The 20,889-nt window shown below is 46.4% G+C and overlaps 1 protein-coding gene across 1 annotated transcript in view; it reads left to right on the forward strand.

Moving 5' to 3' along the window:
• The window catches only part of Itga9 (integrin subunit alpha 9), a 289,069-nt gene that overhangs the window by 172,544 nt on the left and 95,636 nt on the right, over positions 1–20,889 (forward strand). The window contains exon 17 of the mRNA XM_021172021.2: positions 2,355–2,431. Within this exon, the coding sequence (XP_021027680.1) occupies positions 2,355–2,431 (77 nt within the window). The remainder of the gene's footprint in view (positions 1–2,354; positions 2,432–20,889) is intronic.

Below are 20,889 nucleotides of genomic sequence, written 5' to 3' on the forward strand. Positions count from 1 at the left end.
TTGGCTCAAAGTAGCTAAGTTCCAAGGACAAATAACTAAGGAGAAAGCCCTGTTGCTTTTTATGTAGTTGGCTTAGAAGTCATGTAGTACAGCTTTTATTGTAGCCACAGACCCTGCTGGTCAGCAGGGAAGCAGTCATGAGTGTGTGCTTCTCTGTGGGAGGAACTCTCTTATAGCATTGTAAGGAGCATAATGGGGGAGACATTTCTGAGCAGATCCCTGAAAAATACCTTAGTCTACCTTGAAGCAGATTCACATCTACTCCTGTTTCACCATCAACTAGGAAGTCTCATGGTGCCTACTTGTTTAAACTGTAAAATTTGAGGGGTCTTTCCAAAGAAGGTTAGAAGGACAGGGCCCCAAACTTGAAGTATGTTTGTCCCAGGATAGTTTGAGATCCCATTCTCTCCTCAGTTCTTACCTCTGTCAGTTGCCACCTCTGAAACCACCTCTTCCCATCACCACTCCTGATGCCACCTCTCCCACTCCCAAACTTCATCCCATGCTGTCTACAAAAAGGTTCATTTTCAATCAAGGGTGCACCCAGGGATGGAAAGAGTTCATGAGACAAAGCGACTCCAGCTTTGTCTCAGGGAACATAGACTGAGTCAGGTCCTGTCACTAGAGGCAAAGTCATTACACGGTTATTCAAAGGTTCCAACCAACAAGCAGACTCCAGGTTTATAATAAATATACACCTGAAATTGGAAGAGCCCGCTGTCTCACTTGCCTGTAAAGTAAGATCAGGAATGGTTTTTTGATGTCTGTTTTTTTGAGGACCTGATGTTATAAGATTGAGAGGATGAATCTAAAGGAAAATAGAAGGTAAAATTATCAATGTAAGGTCAATTGGAAGGCCTCAGCAGGGCCATAAGCTTGCTTATGATGGACTGGCAAGCTTAAGTTCCATCATCTTGTTAAGGATGCCTTTATCCTCATCCTTGCCCTAAAGCTCATGGGGTCTTCCCTTCATCTCACTTAAACATCTGCACATCTCTCCTGTTCTCCCCTTGGTGGTGATGAGGTATCACAGACGTCTTTTATTGAAGCTACATTGGAATTTGGCTTTTCCCTTGCTTCAGTAGGGTCCAAAAGAACACAGGAAACTGCTCTTTCCCCCAAGACTTCCATGATAATTAAGAAAGGGAATGTTGGCTGGGACACTTTATTTTTTTAGAAATGTGGCATGCGATTATGAATTTCCATGGGCAAAACTACCCTGTCTAGAAGAGTCTAGACTTTCTATTAGCCAACAGGCTTGCTGAAGTCCCTACTGGCACTGTGAAAGGCCATGTGAACTGGTGGTTTGTAAGGGAACCAACTACCTAGAACTGTGCTTGGGTAGGAGGGGAAAACCCAACCGACTTGAACAGGATCCTTGAAGGAGTTTGAAGGATGATAAATCAGAGCTAGTGAAGAGCAATGGGTTCTCCTTTACAAATCCTCCCGAAATGGTAAAACAGTGGGAGCTGTGGAGCACCCCATTGTCTAGTAGGGAGGACATTTTCCATAGATCAGAACATCAGAGAGATGGAGACCACAGTGAGGGACCAGTGCTCACATCCTCCTACTCTGAAGGAGTTGCAGCATCAGCCACTGTTGCTCCCCATCTCATGGCCAACCTTCATAGGCAGGCCCACACTCCAGAGCATCCCTGGAACCTGAGCCACTTCTAACCCACTGAGTTTGAGGCCCTGAACTGAGTGGAGCTTTGACTGCCAAGGGCCAGCTCCGGTGAGAGAAACAACGTTCTCTGCTTACCTCTGACTGCTAAAATCATCCCTGTCATCTTGCATTCTCAGCCCTAAGGCCTCTGGGACGAATAATTCAACATGGCCCCAGTGCTTGTGCAGAAAATGGTTCAAGGAAAGACTTTGTTCCTCCCCAAGAGAGATCCTAGAAGAGATGAAGAGACTGGTGTCTCAGGATACCTCACACAGATGGCTGGTCACTGATGTCTTAGACCAGCATGTGCTGAAAGGCATCTGTCATGCATGGCCATGGCTGACTTTTCTAGAGTGCTAGGTATGCAAACTGAGGTGTTGAGGCTGGGCACAGGGAAGTGTTCTTACCTACTGAGCCATTTTCCCAGCCCCACCTGCATGCCTCCAGAAAGAACTCCATGAAGCACTCAGTCATCTGAGCATTAGAACAAGTGATATGCTCATGGCCTCGGGACCACTATTGACAGGGATTCCCTAGAACCTTGAGGAAGTCCCCTCCACACATCCAGGGGCTGGCTTCCTGGGGTTGGGGGGAAAGTGCCTGGAGGGAGCTGGTTTGCAAGTAGGTGGTTGGCCATTATTTTTGTTCGTTTAAATTCTGTACCAACACCCGCCTCTTCTCTCCCACAGACAGTTTTTGAAAGGAATTGCCAATCTGAGGACTGTGCTGCCGACCTGCAGCTTCGGGGGAAACTCCTGCTTTCCAGGTACCGTTCCTTCATGCCAATGTCCTAAGAACCTGCTCTCTTTTGACGCTACACCACAAACCTGGAAGTTCAGATTTCCCCCAACAAAAAAGAAATAAGCAGTATGGATGAGTTAGGATATTTCTGTGAGTTGGTTTTAGAATGTATGCTATAAATACTAGTTTAATAGCAGCTATTACCAGAGGGATTAGCCGAAGTACCGTTTGCAATTTCATCCCATCTTACAACTGACTGACTGATCCTTATAATTTCGGTGTTTATTTATGTGTTGGGACGGGACTTGACATTTATTACCTTGTATTACATTGCACTATGGGAAACTGCCAGCATCTGACCTTTGGGGATGGTTTCATGTGACTTAAGGTAGTATTATTTGAAGATCTCTTTCATCTTTTTTTCCCTGGCATTTAACAGTGGTGTCTGTTTTAGCAGTGAACAGTTTCTGAGGCAGGAAGGGGTGAGGGAAGGGGGCAGCCGGCCTGGCGTTGCAAGCAAACAGTCTCTTTATTATTTCAGGCCTTCCTCCCATGGTCTGCAAGTCCCCCCTGGCCAGGGATGAACCAGACCAAAGCCTTCTGTTTCCCCTTTGCCAACCCTTTATTTTAGACTTCTCTTAGAATGACTGTACTTATCCTAAATCAGCCACAGGGCACACAATGGTTTCCTTTTGTAACACGCCTTCTGAAAGATTATAGTAGCTTTGGGGCCAAGAACCCCCTCTGCAAGATCTGTAGCCACTTTTAAAACAAGTATCAGTGTGGATAGATACTGTGTAAAATGTTTCATTGTGTACTCGCCCTTACCTAAAACATTGAGAGTTAAGTTTGGATCAGTGATGACAGACAGCTAGGACCTTTCTTTTTCTTTTTCCTTATTTTCTTCCTTCCTTCCTTTCCTTCTTTTCTTTAAAGCTAGTCTTACATAGCCCAGGTTGGCCTCTAACCCCCCGTCTGTTTCAGCCTCTAGGTGGCTGGATTACAAATGGTGTATCACTATGCCTGGATCGGGTGTTACAACGTTTTCTTTTTTCTGTGTGTTTGTGGGTGTAGGAGCCAGAGGTCTCCATCAGATGGGACAGTGTCGGGGCTGTACAGCTGTTTCCTGAGATAGGGCTCTCTTACTGGCTGATTGACTAGGCTATCCTGCAGGATCACCTGCCTCTCTCTCCACAGTGTTAGACTTACTAGTGTGCAGCACCATGCCTGGCTTTTTATATGGGTTCTTGGAGCAGACTGAAGGTCTCATACCTGCATGATGAGCACTCCATCCACCGAGCCATAGCCTCAGTCCCACACTCTTATTTTGGGTGTTTAATAATATTTTATTCATCAAAGGAAAATCAAACTGAGATTCCATTCTTTAGTTGGAGTATACCTGAGAAGGTGGCATAAGCTCCAAGACCCCACCCCGAAGTATACACACACAAACGCTTTTCCTGACTACGTACATCTTAGATGCTAATTGGCTTTGGTTCAGTTCTGGAAGAAGTGGTGGCTTAAAGTAGCACATGCTTTTCTAAGCTTGGGAAATTGCTTTAGACGCATAGAGTGGGTAATAGGGTTGTTTAACAGTAAGAAGAGCCTCCTGGGGTGGTTAGAGACATCAATTTTAAAGAAGGTTCATAAATTATCAGCTCATTCATTTTAATTTTAGGTGTGTCTTCCAAAAAAGTGTTTTAGGGAAAGTACGTGAGTTTCTTTTTATGTTGAGCTGGACCGTAAATGCTGGGGTTTATTTTGGATCATAGAAGACTCCATGTGGTAGGAAAATATCCACTTGATCCATGGTTAAACATTGCTAGGAAAGCTCTGGCGCCCTTGCTGGCCATTTGTTAATTGTGCTTTCTGTGTAGCAAGATGGAAAACTCGAGGATTGTGGTCAGCAAAGCACTTTTGGCTGAAGTTGCTTCCCTTGCTGGCCTTTCAAGAGTGTTGTCGTCGAGGCATGGCAAGAAAAACCCAAGGGTGTGATAGTAGTACCTGTGAAATCTTTAAAATATGGTCACCTAAACAACAGCGACGCCAGTTGACATCCCAGTGTGGGTGCAAACAATTAGACAAGCCCCACCCCAGCATGGATTGCTATAGACAATTAATGGCTGCTGAGAAAGAGAGAGAATCAGCAAGAATCAGCCGTCTCCAGGGACTGAACACCTACAAATAACACTAAGTGTACTCTTTCTCTCGTGTGTGTGTGTGTGTGTGTGTGTGTGTGAGAGAGAGAGAGAGAGAGAGAGAGAGAGAGAGAGAGAGAGAGAGAGAGAGAGAGAGAGAGAGAAGAAACAGACAGAGACAGGGAGAGACAGTGAGACAGAGATAGAAACAGAGACAAAGACAGGGAGGAAGGGAGAGACAAAAAGGGACGATCTTAGTGGCACTCATGGTGACTGTTTCTTCTTATCCTGTGCAGGTCATCTGTAGCTTGGTTACATTCAGTTGTACCTTAAGTCATTCGCCATGCAGCTGAGTCTGCTGAGGGCTAGATCCCATGTCTGGCTGTCCCAGCTTCCCTCTGCTCTTCCATTGTCCCTCTGGAGCAAGTAGGCTCGGGTGGGCCCTCTCAAAGAATGTCAAATTTATTTGAAGCCAGCATAAACAAGCGATGGCTCCTCAGGCCTGGGCTCAGAACTGGGACACTGTGACTTCAAGCTTGTTCTACTTCCTACTGCCCGTCACATGGCCAAACTCAAACTCAACGGCTGGAAAATATTTCCTGCCTCATTACTGAGTGGATTTCAAATTTTATGGGAAAGGGCATGAAGATAGCCAGAGGAAAAAAGAGTTATCCATGATGTGATCTTCCGTGCTCCCTATGGGGCAGAGCAGCCTCATCACTCATCCTGAAACTGTAACAATTTCAAGGTGGATATGATAGTTTGTATATGTTTGGGCCAGGGAGTGGCACTAATGGAGAAGTGGGCTTGTTGAAGTAGGTGTATCTCTGTGGGTGTGGGCATACAGCCCTGACACTGGATGAGATCTCTGAAGCTCAGAGTAGTGTTCTTAGGGCTCTGAGCCAATAGTTGGGAATTAGGTATTGTCCTACAGGACCCATGGTCTCTTTCCATGGCCATATCTCCCATGAAAGAAACCTTTGTGGTGCTCTTAAAGCCCCTGCGTTCCCACAGGAGGTGTCAGGGAAACACACCCATTCATAACTGGGTGAGCAGAGACGTGAAACCAAACCACAGACTCTTCTGAGCCAGGCACATGAGGAAAGACATGGCCAGAAAGCTGTGATGGGAGCCAGGCTTGAGACTGGATTCACTGTAGTTTACAGCCTCGAGGCACAGGAAGTTTTACTTGTTATTGAATAACCTCTCTCTATCCGTTATTGCCTGACGTGCAATGCACACACATTTCTTTTTTAAGCAGCTACTATGAACAGCTGCAGAAATGAATGGGACGTGGACCCTACCCTCCTGGTCTGTAGTCCAGGCAGGATAGGGCCGAGAGACTGGTGGTAGGTGTGAGGTGAATAGGCTCTCACAGAGGAGCGGCTTCAGAAGCCTCACATCAAGGGGAGTAGAGGTAACTGAAGCACTCTGGGTAAAGAGAGGATGTGCACAGAGGTCTTCACTTACATGAAGAACTGCGGTGTCTAGAGTTGTAGAGCTGGTTAGAAGCGAGATGAGGCAGAAGGAACAGAGGAATTAGATCACAATGTACCCATGAGTTGGGGCTGCATCTGAAGCCAGGGAAGGATACAGAAGTCCCGGAAGAGGAGCATAATCCTAACAGGATTCGAGCTACGTTCCAGGGCCTGGGGTATAGGATATTGGGGTGGTAAGGGGCCTTTGGTCTCCTGCACTCAAAAACAGCATGTTCCACCTAGAGCTTTGAGCCTGTTTCTCTTCCCATCATGTAAATTCCGACTTTCCCGGCAAAGGTCTGAGGCATAGATACTAACTGTCTTGAGAGTATGGGGATAGACCTGGGGGGAGGGGCTGCTGGGGTTATCACCACTATGGTGCCCCTGGCTTCCCCAGGGAGTTTTAGATAGAGCTTTGGACTCCCACACATCGGTAGAACCTAGCTGTCATGTTCTATGCCCTCACTATAGGAAGCTGAAGCACAGCCATATAGGAAGCATACCTGCGATGGCTGGGCAGACTGTGGAGTTTGTGTCTTATGGCAGTAGATGGATGCCCTAGAGACATGGCTCTCTCTTTAAGAGTGTTTATTGCTCTTACAGAGGACTCAAGTTCAGTTCCCAGCTCACAGCTGACTATAACTTCAACTCTGCCTGGCGTGGTGGCGCACGCCTTCAATCCCAGCACTTGGGAGGCAGCAGAAGCAGGCAGATTTCTGAGTTCAAGGCCAACCTGGTCTACAAAGTGAGTTCCAGGACAGCCAGGGCTACACAGAGAAACCCTGTCTCGAAAAACCAAAAAACAAACAAACAAACAAAAAACTTCAACTCCATGGTATTAGACACCCTCTTCCTGCCTCTTTGGACACCTCTATTCATGCCTGTCTCCCTCCCTGTGCCAACACACACACACACACACACACTAATGTCTTTAAAAGAAAGTAGAGTATGATAGGAGTTTGGCCAGATTAGATCAGACTTAAAGCAAATAAAAGCAGGTCTATTGGGAGGCAGCTATTAGTGGGGCTTACTGATCTAACAGGTGGAGGTCAGTGACATCATACATCTGGGCTAAAGCATGGCTGCTTTATAGAGCTTAGGTGAGGAATGATGACATGCCAGCTGGGACCTAGGATGCTGTCCATATATGGTCAAAACTGAGCACCTAGGGAGGCACTCTCGGGTGGGTTGCGGGAAACTCGGAGATGAGAAATGATGATGTTTTAGCCTGGAGTTTTCTCTAAATGGAGGGATTGGAGGCAGCGGAGTTTTCTCTGTGTGGGCAGGGCTAGGGGAAGGTAGGCAGATGGGGTTTCTCCGGCCTGTGCAGGGGATGGGCAGGGCTTCCAGCCTAAGAGAAGAGAAAATGTTGGAGTGCGTAGGTTACCCAGAATGGCCAGGGATAATAGCTTGTCTACCCAAGATCATGGATGTAGTTGGCATTTTCCTCCTGTTTTGCCTTTTGAGATAAGGACTCACTAAGAAGTCCAGGCAGGGCTCAACCTGGCAACCTTCCACTATCGCCTCCTCAGTGGCTGGCATTACATGTGTTTGCCACTCTGTCCCAGTTGGATGTCACTTTTCTCTGCGTAGGACATGTGTTCCTGAAGGTCTGTTGTCACTTAGCCATCCAACTCTTGAATGAAAACTCTGAGATAGGCTTGAGCCTGGTTCTAAGACATGCCATCCACAAAAACCCAGGAACAGGGATGAAATTGTTCCAGAGGTTTCCATGAAACAGAGCTGCCAATTCCATTCACATAAAGATCTGCCTGCCTGCCTGGGTACCCACAGCACCTAAGAGGGCGTCAGATGTGAGCACAAGAAGAGAAATAGAAAGTAAAGTACTTGGTGACAGTTGAGCTGAAAGCCTTTTCATTTGTTTTTGACGTATCCCACCATGGATAGTGGACCACCTAAAGGCTTTCTTAACAGCCAACCCCCATTAAAAGCTAAGGTCCTTGAAAAGACCACGGCTGGACAGTGGTGACGCATGCCTCTACTCCCAGCACTCAAGAGGCAGAGACAGGCTGATCCCCGTGAGTTCGAGGACAGCCATGGCCACACAGAGATCCCATCTTGAAAAACAAAACAAAACACCTTGGAATATTTGCAAAGCCCAAACCATTTTTAGCCATGGAATTATACTCTGGCTGTAAGCTTGGTCATGCTGCTTTCATGGGGATTAGGAAGAGTGTGTTTCCCTAAACCACTTCCTGGCTGGAAGATAGCTCGCTCTATCCATAAAGGACCAGCTTGTAGAGAGGACCACCCACCTCAAGAGCATCCATACTTAGAAACAAAGTGTTTTCCTTCTCAAATGTGGTCGGAATCATCAACTACAGAAAAGAAGTGAGATTTTCTTTTTTATTGGGCACCTACTATGTACTAGGTACCCTATTTATCGAGCACCTACTATGCACTAGGTCCCTTACAAAGTTCAGCCATTAAGTGTACTGACTATTCTTCCAGAGGACCTGGGTTCAGTTCCCAGTACCCACACAGAGGATCATAACCATCTAGAACTCCAGTCCTAGGGGATCCAATACCTTCTTCTGGTCTCCATGGGCACCAGCCATGCACTGGATACAAACACATATACACAGGCATAACACCCTACTCAAAAAATTAAAAAATTAATAAAGGTCTCAGTGTACACAAAGATTCCGTGGCATCTTAACCTGCTGTATCACTATGGATGGGTAGTTAGTTTCTATATGACTTTGTCTCTTCAGCTTAAAAACGGAGAAATGACTGCAGCCCTGAAAATGTAGAGTAGTTACTGAGTTTATATGTATTTCCCTGATTCAAAAAGTGTCTGGTGAGCCAGGTGTGGCAGATGGCACACACCTTTAATTTTAGCACTCAGGAGGCAGAGGCAGGGGAATGTCTGTGAGTTTGGGGCCAGTCTGGCCTACATAATGAGTTCCAGGATGGTCAAAGGCTGTATAGGAAGAGATCCTGACTCTAAATAAATAAATAAGTGCCTGGGATGTATCGAGCAGTCAGCAAGTGAGTCAGAGCCACCTTGCAATCTGAGAGCAATCTCAGAACAGTTTTGAGAAGTAAATATGGCCGTGTGGCCTCTGGAAAAGCGCCGAGTCTGAGCTTGGAAAGCATTGCTCCAGAGCTCATTCTTTAGGGAAACTTAAAACTACAAGATCCAGGCGTATGGAAACCACTCACCTGAGGGCAAAGCAAAACCTAAATGGTGGAGAAAAAAACACTTGGTGGTGACTCCCAAGCTCTGTATTCTGTCATTTTGACTAATGTCCTTTGTCTTCGTGGCCAGTATATCTTGGGGAACCTGGCCTAGCTCAAAGATGAAATGACTTGGAAATTCTCTTGTGTTTTGTTGTTGTATGTATATATGTTTGTTTTCCTGTGTGTTGCAGCTGGGGATGGGAGGGAGTCTGCTACCCAAAGAACTGACCCCATTTCTTGGTTAGATGCACACAAAGCGTTGAGGGCGCCTTTTGTGCACATACACAGCAGGCATCCATCTCAATGAAGAACTTCACAGACAGCCCTCCCCACTGTTGAGCTCATGGTGGATACACTCCAGCTTCTCCCTGGATGGTAGAGAATAAGGACCCTTAGCAGGACACTGAAGGAGAATGGAGGCAGTAACCATAGCAACCAGAAGGGTTGCTAGCGTGCACACGTTGAACCACCCATCCCCCCAAGATGCTTGCCTAATAAAATTTTATTTGGTGGTATTTTCCTTGGCTTTCAAATACAGCCAGACATAGGAGGTTTCTGTGTCAGTCTCTCCAGTGGGGATGTGATGACAAGGACCATTGTCCTAATAACCAGACTGAAGCAAGTGACTGACTTATCCAAAGAGCACTGCCACATGGCCGCAACATCTTTCCATCTCAGCCCTGCCTTCTCAAAGATTTTTGCAGGTTATTGCATCTCCTGCCGTTAAATACTAGACTCACCATGGCAGGGCAGACTTGTCACTGTGAAAAGAACCAAATTTTGAAGCTGTGCGGTGACTTTGTTTTCTGTAAGCATGCACTCTCTCCTCCTCCCCAAGCTTTCCCTTGTCCTGCATACTCTTTCCCTGCTTTGATGCAAGTCACCCGGGAGAACCAGAGGTGGACGCAGATGTCCTGCTTGTTCTCGTAAACAGCTACACCCGGGAAAACTCAGTCTTTTTATTTGTCCCCAGTGGTCAGAGGCTATACCACCCTTACCCTCTGAGCCAAACGTGAAGCTTGGGTAAAACATGGAATGAGCATAAGTCATAGTTCATTCCTACAGGACGGAATTCATAAGACTCCCAGATTTCATGAACCTTGGTCCTTGACCCCCTTCCAGGTGGTCTCAGTCTGAGCATGACGAGCTGGGTGGATGCCATGGACACCACACCCAGCTCCCTCCTGTGCCAATGAGTAGAACATAGTGCTGTGTTGAACCTACTGCCTCCTCAGGTTCTCAGAATCACCGTGGCCTCCTCTCCCCAATCCTTAACCAATAGGGTTATTGTAGTATACAGAAGCTCAGCCCCTTAAGTACAGATTAACTAGATGGCACAGCTGATATCGCTCATGTTCTTGTGAGCCACCAAGACCTAGGACCACAGCCCTGCCCAGGCTGCTTCCCTGGTTCTTATGAAGCCATCCAATCGCTGAGACCCAGGTTCTACATCCTCAGAGCCTGCATAGAAATGCTTAGAAGTCACACATCATGTCTACTTGAATACTCTTTCCTCTCCTGGATATGCAGAAGTCTTTTGTAGAACTCTGAATTTCAGAAAGAAATATAATCCAGTTGACTTATGGGTTATGGTGGGACGTTGCATGTGGGCTTTTTATTTGTCTTAGAAATGGAGGGGTGTGGTAGGGGAGGCTTCCAGGGTTCAGGAAGAGTGGGGCTTGTTGTTAAAGCAGGGGTGCTTGAATTGGGGTAAAGAGGGCCAGCTCTAATTGCTGACTCCTTGTAGTTAACACACGCCTTTTAGAAATTCCTTCTCGACCAGCGGTGGTGGCTCACGCCTTTAATCCCAGTGCTCAGGAGATAGAGGCAGGCAGATCTCTATGGGTTGGAGGCCAGCCTTGTCTACAGTGAGTTACAGGACAGCCAGGACTGCTTGAGAATTCCTGTTGGGGGTGGGGAGAAAAGAAAAAAGAGTCCCCTCCCCTCATCTTTCTTCCCAGCATCCATGGCTGGGCATGCCCTCCCCACCTCCTCTCCCTCCATCACAGCCTCTCCTCCTCATCCTCCAAACAGTCTTCGCGGTCACTTCCCATGGAGCAGGCGCCTCCTCAGTCTGAGCCCCATACCCTGTTGTGATCCACGCTGGAATCCCTAGGGTCTGTGAGCTGAGACAGGAAAATAATCGCATCTTTGTTTTCATTGACATCAAAGAGAAAGTTAGTATTTTATCCAAATGTGGCTGCGGCACCCTCGACAGTGACGTGAGCAGGAGCTGGAACCTTGTCACACACAGAAAGGACTGGTGCTCTGAGATAATACTGTAGATATTTCGAAACGCCGTTTGTCCCTACCTGAGAGTTGTGGTTGTCAAATCCATTCCCACATCTTATCACTTACTATGTTATTTTAGGAAGCATAACGGGGCTAGATCACACATTTGTTCAATATGGTTTATCATCTTTTTTTTTTTTTTTTTGCATGCTTGACTTCATTATCCTACTTTGAGTTTCATGGTTATTTTAAGAAGGGTCCTTTTGGGTCACTACACTGCCAACAGGATGTAGCAGCACAAAATCAGGTTAGAAATGTGTCCTAGACATTTCCCCCTGCACATGGGTAAACATTTGATGTGAGAAAAGCACGTTCAGGGTAGCTGGGAGGCAGCCACAGTATTGTAATATCTAGAACCTTGTCTTCTTTGGAAGGTTCAGTCATTTCTTAGTAAGGTATAGCCAAACTTAAAAGCCACAGTACTACCCCGTGGCTCCCAGCAGCACCTATGGTGACATCTATACTCATTTTTGTTTTTCATTAAGGACACAGGGAATTCCACCAGAGCGCCTGTGGGCTCAAAGAGGAGAGAATTGCTATGGTGGCACGTAAGGGCTGCCACATTGTGGACATGTGGTGGGGCCGCCTGTGTGGCTAGAGTTGCCTAGCATGTACCTGTCACACTGCAGAGCCTCGGGGACCCAGAGACCGGGGAGGGGGAGGAAAGAGCTTGGTGGCTCAAGCTCCCGTGTGGCTGCCTCACTTCACAGCAGGAAAGACATACAATTAGGGAAGCTTGTCATTCATTTTAGCCTGTTGTGATTGACGTCACCTATCCGTGATATCATTGTGCCCTGAGAGAGTTACTTGTCAAGGCATCATGGTCTTTTTTAGTCATCAGGCAGCATGCTTATCCAAGCAGTGCAGGTGTGTCTGACACTGTGGCGTGGCTATGAGCCTTTGACTGAGACAGGCATCCCTACATGGGCCCCTCCTCCCTCAAGGCAGGAGTCCTCCAAACAGCCAGATCATGAGAACTCCCCTGCCTCTGACCCATCCCCCCACCAAAGCATTCAGTCCTTAATCCAGTGGTTACAGGGAGTGAACCTGATTCATCCCAGATGTCCCAAGACTTCATGATTACAGTAACTCCTAAGGTAAAAGCTGAGGAGCTCTGAACTTCTGTTATCAGGGAACCAGTATTTCTTTCAGCAGTTATACAGATGGGACAAGAAGCTCTTGAGCCATTTAGAGGGACCAGGGGACAGGGTTGGGGGTGGGTTGCCTCCTCTGGCTTGCTGTGTTTCCTAGATAGAAGAAACAAGGTTGTTGGAGCAAGTCTTGGCTTGACCATTACTGAGTAGCCGAATGAGCTGGTGCGAGGGCAGAGTCCTCAGGGATGTGAGCACATTACAGTAATGTGGACGGGCTGTCCTTCTCTGTCCCTTTCATGTCTCCTCAGTTACTGCCTTTACTTTCACTAGTCAGACATAATACTGGAACAGATGGGTTTATGTGAGGAAGGGAAAAAGTATTTCTACCTTGGTATAAATGGACTTTCAGCTCAGATATTCAGTCTTAGGAGCCATCTTCCTGACACACTGCCAAGGATCAGTGAGATGCCTTACGGAGCCCTCGATTCCAGCTGGAGCTAATTACCATGAGGGTCCATTCCACGAGACTGGAAAGGATTAACAGAGCATGGCCAGATGCATAGCCCAGCTCAGTCTGTGCAGCATAGCCCACAGCTGGAGAAAGTTCGAATTTACATATGTACATGGTATAGTCTATTTAATGATAGTGGTTTGGGTTTATGCATTGTTGAGGATATAAAAATCATAAATATGGCCAGGTAGTGGTGGCACATGCCTTTAGTCCCAGCACTTAAAATGCAGAGGCAGGCGAATCTCTGAATTTGAGGCTAGCCTGATCTACAGAGTGAGTTCCAGGACAGCGGGAACTACACAGAGAAACCCTGTCTCAAAAAAAGAAAAACAAATTTATAAATATGAAAGCTGTATTCATCCTCCATTATCTTTAAAGTATATGTCTCAGAAACTAGTAGAAAATGCCTGGAACTATAATAAAATAAGGTTTAAAATAAAATTTAAACCTTATAAATCATATATATACATATACATATATATATATATATATATATATATATATATATATATATATATAATACATCATACATATATATATGAATGATGTATTAGAGCGACCTACAGGTATGGTCCAACTATTCCAACAGTGGCTATATCCAGATGGAAAGTCCAAGAATCCAATACTTGTTCAGTCCATATGTCTCAGCTGGTCTTGTCTTCAGTATATGCCAGAGTCTTTAACAAGAATGCTCTAATGTCAGTGAAGGTCGGGGAGAGAGGTGGCACCCAAAGAGCAAAGGCTTCCTTCCTCCTGGCCCTTTATAGGTGTGGCCCAGATCTAAGGTGGATCTTCCCACCTCAAAAAAATCTGGATTTAGGGTGTGTCTTCCCGCCTTAAATTATTCAATCAAGAAAAATCCTTCACAAGTGTACCCAGATGTTTTGATTTTAGATAAGTCCAGATGTAGTCAAGTTGATAACTATTTTGGTTAGGGTTTTACTGCTGTGAACAGATACCATGACCAAGGCAAGTCTTATAAAAAAAAACAACATTTAATTGGGGCTGGCTTACAGGTTCAAAGGTTCAGTCCATTATCATCAAGGTGGGAGCATGGCAGTATCCAGGCAGGCATGGCGCAGGCAGAGCTGAGAGTTCTATGTCTTCATCTAAAGGCTGCTAATGGAAGACTGACTTCCAGGCAACTAGGGTGAGGATCTTATGCACACACCTACAGTGACACACCTATTCCAACCAGGTCACACCTATTCCAGCAAGGCCACACCTCCAGATGGTGCCACTCCCTGGTCCAAGGATATACTAACCATTACAACAACCAAGAATAGCTGTCACATAAACCATGTTTTCTTTCTATATGCACAAATTAGACACAGATAAATTACTAACAATAGACCAGAGTAACTATAATAATATGCTATAATAAAAAAGTTATTATTATAGGATTAGTATTGACGTCCTATTTAAGGCTGTTTTATGTTTTGTTTTGTTTTTGTTTTGTTTTTTTTGTTTTTTTTTTTTTTTTTTTGGTTTTTCGAGACAGGGTTTCTCTTTGTAGCCCAGGCTGGCCTGGAACTCAGAAATCCGCCTGCCTCTGCCTCCCGAGTGCTGGGATTAAAGGCGTGCGCCACCACGCCCGGCTAAGGCTGTTTTATGTAGAACATGAAAATTGACACTTGAAGACACAGACTGACAGTGAAGCCCTGCCTCCAGCCAGCAACACTGTGACTTGAATGTGAAGTGTCTCCCACAGGCCTAAATATTTGAATGCTCAGTCCCCAGCTGGTTCCAGTGCTTGGGGAGATTTATGGAACCTTTATAAAACCTTTAGGAGCGTAGCCTTGCACAGGGGCAGGCTGCAGGGATTATAGCTCTATCTTATTTCTGATTGTTACTCTCTCAGCTCCCAGTGTGATCTTATGCTGGGACATAGAGACAGTCAAATCCCTGGAACTCAATGGCCAGGCAGACCAGCCAACTCAGTGAGTTCTAGGCCAGTGGGAGACCCTGTCTCAAAAAGCAAGGTTGACCTCTGACTGCCATCCTACAAACACACGTACATGCACCACTTAAATATACAAACAAGAGAAGGGAACTATGATACCTGGGAGGTACCCTTGTGGAAGTCATCCATGGACCACAGAGGTTAAAGGTTATGTGTTATCCAGAGCCTGGGGCTCCTTCCAGAGGAGCCTGGAGCCCTCTTTTTCAGAAATAACAGGATTATCTAGTGTCTGTATCTTCCTAGTGACAGGTTTCCCCTCAGGCAGAATCCTTGCTACCTAGATCCCTTTTCTCCCTGTCCTGAGTTTCTGGCCTTGTTCCTGATATCAGAAACTGCATCTCTTCCACCCATCAATGTTGCTTGGAATGGGTACCACCTCCCACTGCTACAACACCCTCATCCAGGGACTGTCTGGAGTCAGTGCACAGATATTCCTTATCCCAGATGGGATAACTCGAGGCTGTGCTTTTCAAGGTGCCTGGGCACCCAGAGAGGTCACTGGCTTCATGCCGCGACCCTCACCAGTTGCCTACTCCTTAGTATAGCCTTCCCTGTGTGAGTTTTGGAGATCTCTCCTGAAACACTACTTGCTTCAAACCTGTCTCTTTTTAGGGTATCCCATGCTAAGATGTTCCTGTTCTCCCAAAGCTCTAAGGCTCACCTTCTTATCACATGTGTCAAGTGGTAGTCTCTTGCCTGACGGGTAAGCCTTGGACATCAGATTTAAGTAAAATTTAAAAATTACATTGTGGGGCAAGTCCACTTGGATGCGTTCTTGTTTTGCCATTTCTCAACACTTACAAGGCTAAAGATATTTTGTAAACTTTTCATGTGCCATATTTTGATCATATTCTTTCTACTCCCCCAGCCCCCTCCCTACCCACCCACTCCACTTAATAATTTACAAGAGGGTTTTGAAGAAATTGGCACTATCACTGTGGTTTTTCTTTTTGGTATTGGGATTAAACCTAAAGCCTTACATATGCTAGGTAAGCTCTCTACCCCTCAGCCACATCTCCAGGCTTCAATGAGGTGTGTGTGTGTGCGTGTGCGTGTGCGTGTGTGTGTGTGTGTGTGTAGTAACCAATCTGATTTACATGAGTATAATGGACTGGGATGTAGTTAGTGTTTGTGCAGTTAGCATCTTTCACTTACCCGTTGAGGCTGGTAGCAAGAGGAAAGCATGTTCTCTGGCATGTAGCTTATACCTCCACGTAAGATCACAGCTGAGATCTTTAGGAACATTGAAAAATATCCAGTGATGGAAAAATCCATCACCAACGTCCTTCAGCCTCCTCAGGTTCTTCCTGTTGAGTCTTTAGAACGACTTATCTGGGTGTTCTCGCCCATGAGGATTCAGCATAAGTCGTTGATATATGCATCAAGTCCACCCCAGTAAGGAACTTTTGGATGGTCTTCATGCTGGATGGAAGGAATGAGGCCAAAGAATAAGTGTAGCAAAGAATCTGGGACCTCACACAACTCCCAGTTGGCTACCAGTACTGCCTGACATTGGGAACAGTGAATGAATTCATGCTAAAGAATTAGGGACCCCATAATACAGTCCGAAGGTCGCTGCTTTAACATGTCTTAGTAGGGCTGCAGAGAACGCTGACTGATCTTCTGGAGGTCCCAGGTTCAATTCCTAGCAATCACGTGGTCACAACTGTCGTGACTCTAGTTCCAGGGGATCTGACATCCTCTTCTGGCCTCCACGGGCAAGAGGTGTGCACACAGTACACACAGAGGCAGGCAGGCAAAATACCCACACAGAACAAATGATGCAAAGATATATTAAAGAGGAATTTTCAATAAAAAAAAATAAGCAATGTGTGTCCATCAAGCTATGAAAGTGTAGAAGATGAGGCTTATGGAAAGGGTGCAGTTCAAATCTTTTGGTGGCTGTTAATGATCCCTTTCATTTGAAAGTGCAGCGAAGGGCCTGTGTACAAAGGAACATGACCCACTTAAAAGGCTGCACAAGCAAATTAGAATTAATGGGAAAATCTATCAGAGGATAAAATTCCTTGAAAATTAGAAAGATTGTTCTTCAATAAATAAACAAGCACCCATGGAATGTCTGGCACACAAACTGTGCACGATTGTTTTAAACTCTTGGCAGGCGTGTCTGCGCAGCAGGTCTTCACAGAGGCCTGTTCTATTCGGATGTCATTAAAAGAACCTTTCTCGCCAGAGCCCTTCCTGATATGATGGGCTTTATTATACAAGAGTGGCAGCATGGATGGCTAAGGACATTTGACACTAGCTCTAGCTCAGACCCAGCATGGCTGGGTGACCTCAGCTGATTGGGTCCTCTCTCAGACTCAGCTTCTCTCTCTCGGAAATGTCCAGATTAAGCTGACGGTCTACTGCCTGCTTAGGGGTGCTTGTCTGCTGTTCAGTGAGGGCTCATAGAACTCCCTTAGGAGAGGCCAGCCTCTGACACCCCACTGAAAGATTAAACGACCAACACGTCAGGTCCAGGCTGATCTTCCTAATTGTCAGGGAATTATATCCCCTTAGAAATTTGTGCTGGAACCAATTCTGACCCTGGGAGTGTAAGGATGAGCAGACTGAAACAAAGGCTCCTTCCTGGTTCCTCTGTCACACCCCATGGTGGAGACATGGTCCCCAGTACCAGATTAGTATGCAAGATCTACCAGTAGTCTCACGTACAAAAGAATAATTCTCCCTCCCAGAGCTAGCGATTAACTGCCAGCAGTGGCGCCCCCTGGCCTAGAGAGAACCTCTCCGACCTATGCTGGAATTTAGGCTGGATTGATCTTGTTCACACAGCCACAGCTTGAGCGACATAAGTGCCACACCATGCCAAGTCTGTGTTTGTGTTTCACAGCCCTGGCCCTCCCTTTCACACATGGACAGTGACAAGTAGGCTTCATGGGTGGGATGGTTTGTATGCACTTGGTCCCCAGAGACTCATATATTTGAATCTTTGGTCCTCAGTTTGTGGAAGTGTTTGGGAAGGATTGGGAAGTGTGGACTTTTTGAAGGAAGTAAGTCAGTTGGGGTGGGCTTTGAGGTTTCAAAACACAGCATTCCAGTTAGCGTGTCTCTGTCTCTGTGTCTCTCTTTGTCTCTCCCTCCCTCTGGCTTGTTTGTCTGTGTGTGTGTGTGTGTCTGTGTCTCTCTCTCTGTGTGTGTGTGTGTGTGTGTGTGTGTATGTCTGTGTGATTTTGGATTAGATGTAAGCTCTCAGCTACTGCTCTAGTGCCTGCCTGTTGCCATGCTCCCAGCCATGATGGCCAAGGACTCAAACCCTCTGGCACTGTGAGCTCCAATTAAACTCTTTCTTTTACAAGTTGCCTTGGTCATGGTGTTTTATTACAGCAAAAGAAAAGTAACTGAGGCAGTGAATTATTAGAAAGATGGGGGTGGATTATGAAGTTGGATGGGGAGTCAGAAGGAAAAATTGGGGGTATAAATGACCGTGTTTAACTGTATATATGTATGAAAATTCTTTTAAATTAATTTTAAAAATTAGTGTGAGGCTACCTTGGCAAAGTTCTGAGAAGAGCTAATGGGAATCCATGGGGCTGGTAAGCTCACTCTAAGGATGTGTGTCATTCACAGGAGGAGACCAGGAGGGGCCTCTGCACTATGGCAGATGGGACAGAAAGGACGCTGGTGGCAGTGGCAAGGAGTAGGCTCTGGGGGCAGCGGAGGCTCTTGCTTCTCCTCCAGCCTCCAGCTCTCTGCCTCATGATTTCCTCAGCTCTAAAGGCAGCTCTCCCATCCAGTCCTGTGAGCCCTCAGAAAGGCTTGTTTGACAGTACCCGGTCCCATGCTAGCAACCTGTATTTTCATTTCATTTCTAAGAATAACTTAGGGAGCAGCAACCTACTGTTTTGGTTATAGAGTTTTAGCTTTAGAGAAAGAATGAAAACAACTCCGAGGTTTCTTTTTCAAAGTTTTGAGTCCACATTCTACCCTGGAAGGTGCCTGGCTTCCCTTAATCACAAAGCCCGCTGGAATCACTTGACGATGAAAACCCAGGCATGACCTTACTGCATGGTTAAGTGGCAGAGGCCCATGGTGGGCCTGGCAGGAGTTCAGGTGTCTCTGGCCTGATTCCTGGGCATTTACACATGAGAGAAAAGACTTGTCTCGTGAACTACAACACTGAGAAAGAGGCAGCAGCTCTCTGGCCCGTGACGCTGTGCCCACCTATGTGGTCTCTCTGAGGTGTCTGGCCCTATGTGAACATGTATGCCGGTCCTTCCCCTGATCAAGCTAGGTTAATGCTGTCCCATACTCAAGGTCTGACCATTCTCCTTTCATGTTACAAAAGCAAATAGGGACAGAAATAACCCATCAGTTGTTTAGACCCAGAGTGGCCAACAATAATAAATAATCAGCAGCAGAAAGGCCGAGGTCAAGGTCTTCCTTCGTTGGAGTCCATTCAAGAATTCGGAACTCTCTCCTCTGAGTTAATTTTTCACATCTTGTTTGCATCCTCAGAGTTCTTGCTTCCAAAGCAAGGCCATCCGATTTCTTGTTGCGCATGTTTTTCTTGTTGGCGTGCCAGACGTGCTAGACAGCGGGGCTTCTTCCCGCAGATGGATAATGACAGTTCCCCCCCCCCCACCATGAAATTTGTATTTCAAAGAGTCATAGCGGGTCGAGTGTTTGAATGGCCCTCTTCCCTTGCACGCTGTATTAACTATGTTAATTGCTGCGGACAACAAAACATATGCCAGTGAGCTTAAACCTCATTTATTGGAAAGATACAAGCCGGTTCGGACGAGGCTTAAAAGAGGTTTGGAGGCGGGCATACAAGTTCAACAGAAAACAAGGGAGGCAAGGTGTAGCTCAAGGAAGCGACTTCTGGGTCTTCAAACCTCCTGTGGCCAACTCAGATGACCACAGGACCCTAATGTTCCTGTGAAACCCTCAAAACCCAGAGCTGTCAATGGGAGCGTTAGTCACCAACATAAGGCCACTTGAACATCTGTAGATCATGGGAATGTGTAATCAGGTGCCCACAGCTTAAAGATTAGAGGGGTTATCTGCCCCTTTTCATCTGTCATGGGGTCTCCTGAGCCAAGGAGCCGAAAGGGACGACTGTCCATTGCACAAGGACTCCCAGGCTTCTCCACATCTTCCACTAATGAGCTGGCCAGTTAGAGACTGGCCACTGGAGTGACTTCATTTTGCCCAGAGCTTATAGCTTATAGACAACTTATCTCTGTTATCACCTTCATCTAATCATTACCATCCTTGGCCAATTCACCCCGCCCCCAGCTCTTCTGCCATTGCCATACTCCCAAACACCCTCCCCTTCTCTCCCTGTCTTTGACTGGTTCACTTTCGATGCCAAGGACAAACCGCTACCAGAGGAGTCTGGATTCCCCACCCACACTCAGTGGCTACGCCTCACACTCTGTTCATTCAGCCGCAGCTGTCCACATGTTCACCAGGCCCCACCAGCAACTGTTCCCTGTCATGTGTCCATCCATTGTGCTTTCTCTGATGGCACTTTCCCACTCACATACAGATACACTGCGATAATTACCATCTTCAAAAAAATCATGTCCACAGTCCACTTCCCCAGTAGCACATATCCTGTTTGTCTACTCCATTTTACTGAATGAAACACCTCCAGATGCCCCTCTGTGCTCACCTCCAGATCCCCCTCTGTGCTCACCTCCAGATCCACTCTGTGCTCACCTCCAGATCCACTCTGTGCTCACCTCCAGATCCACTCTGTGCTCACCTCCAGATCCCCCTCTGTGCTCACCTCCAGATCCTTCTCTGTGCTCACCTCCAGATCCCCCTCTGTGCT

The sequence above is a fragment of the Mus caroli genome, chromosome 9, assembly GCF_900094665.2.
Source record: "Mus caroli chromosome 9, CAROLI_EIJ_v1.1, whole genome shotgun sequence".
NCBI classification, from domain to species: domain Eukaryota; kingdom Metazoa; phylum Chordata; class Mammalia; order Rodentia; family Muridae; genus Mus; species Mus caroli.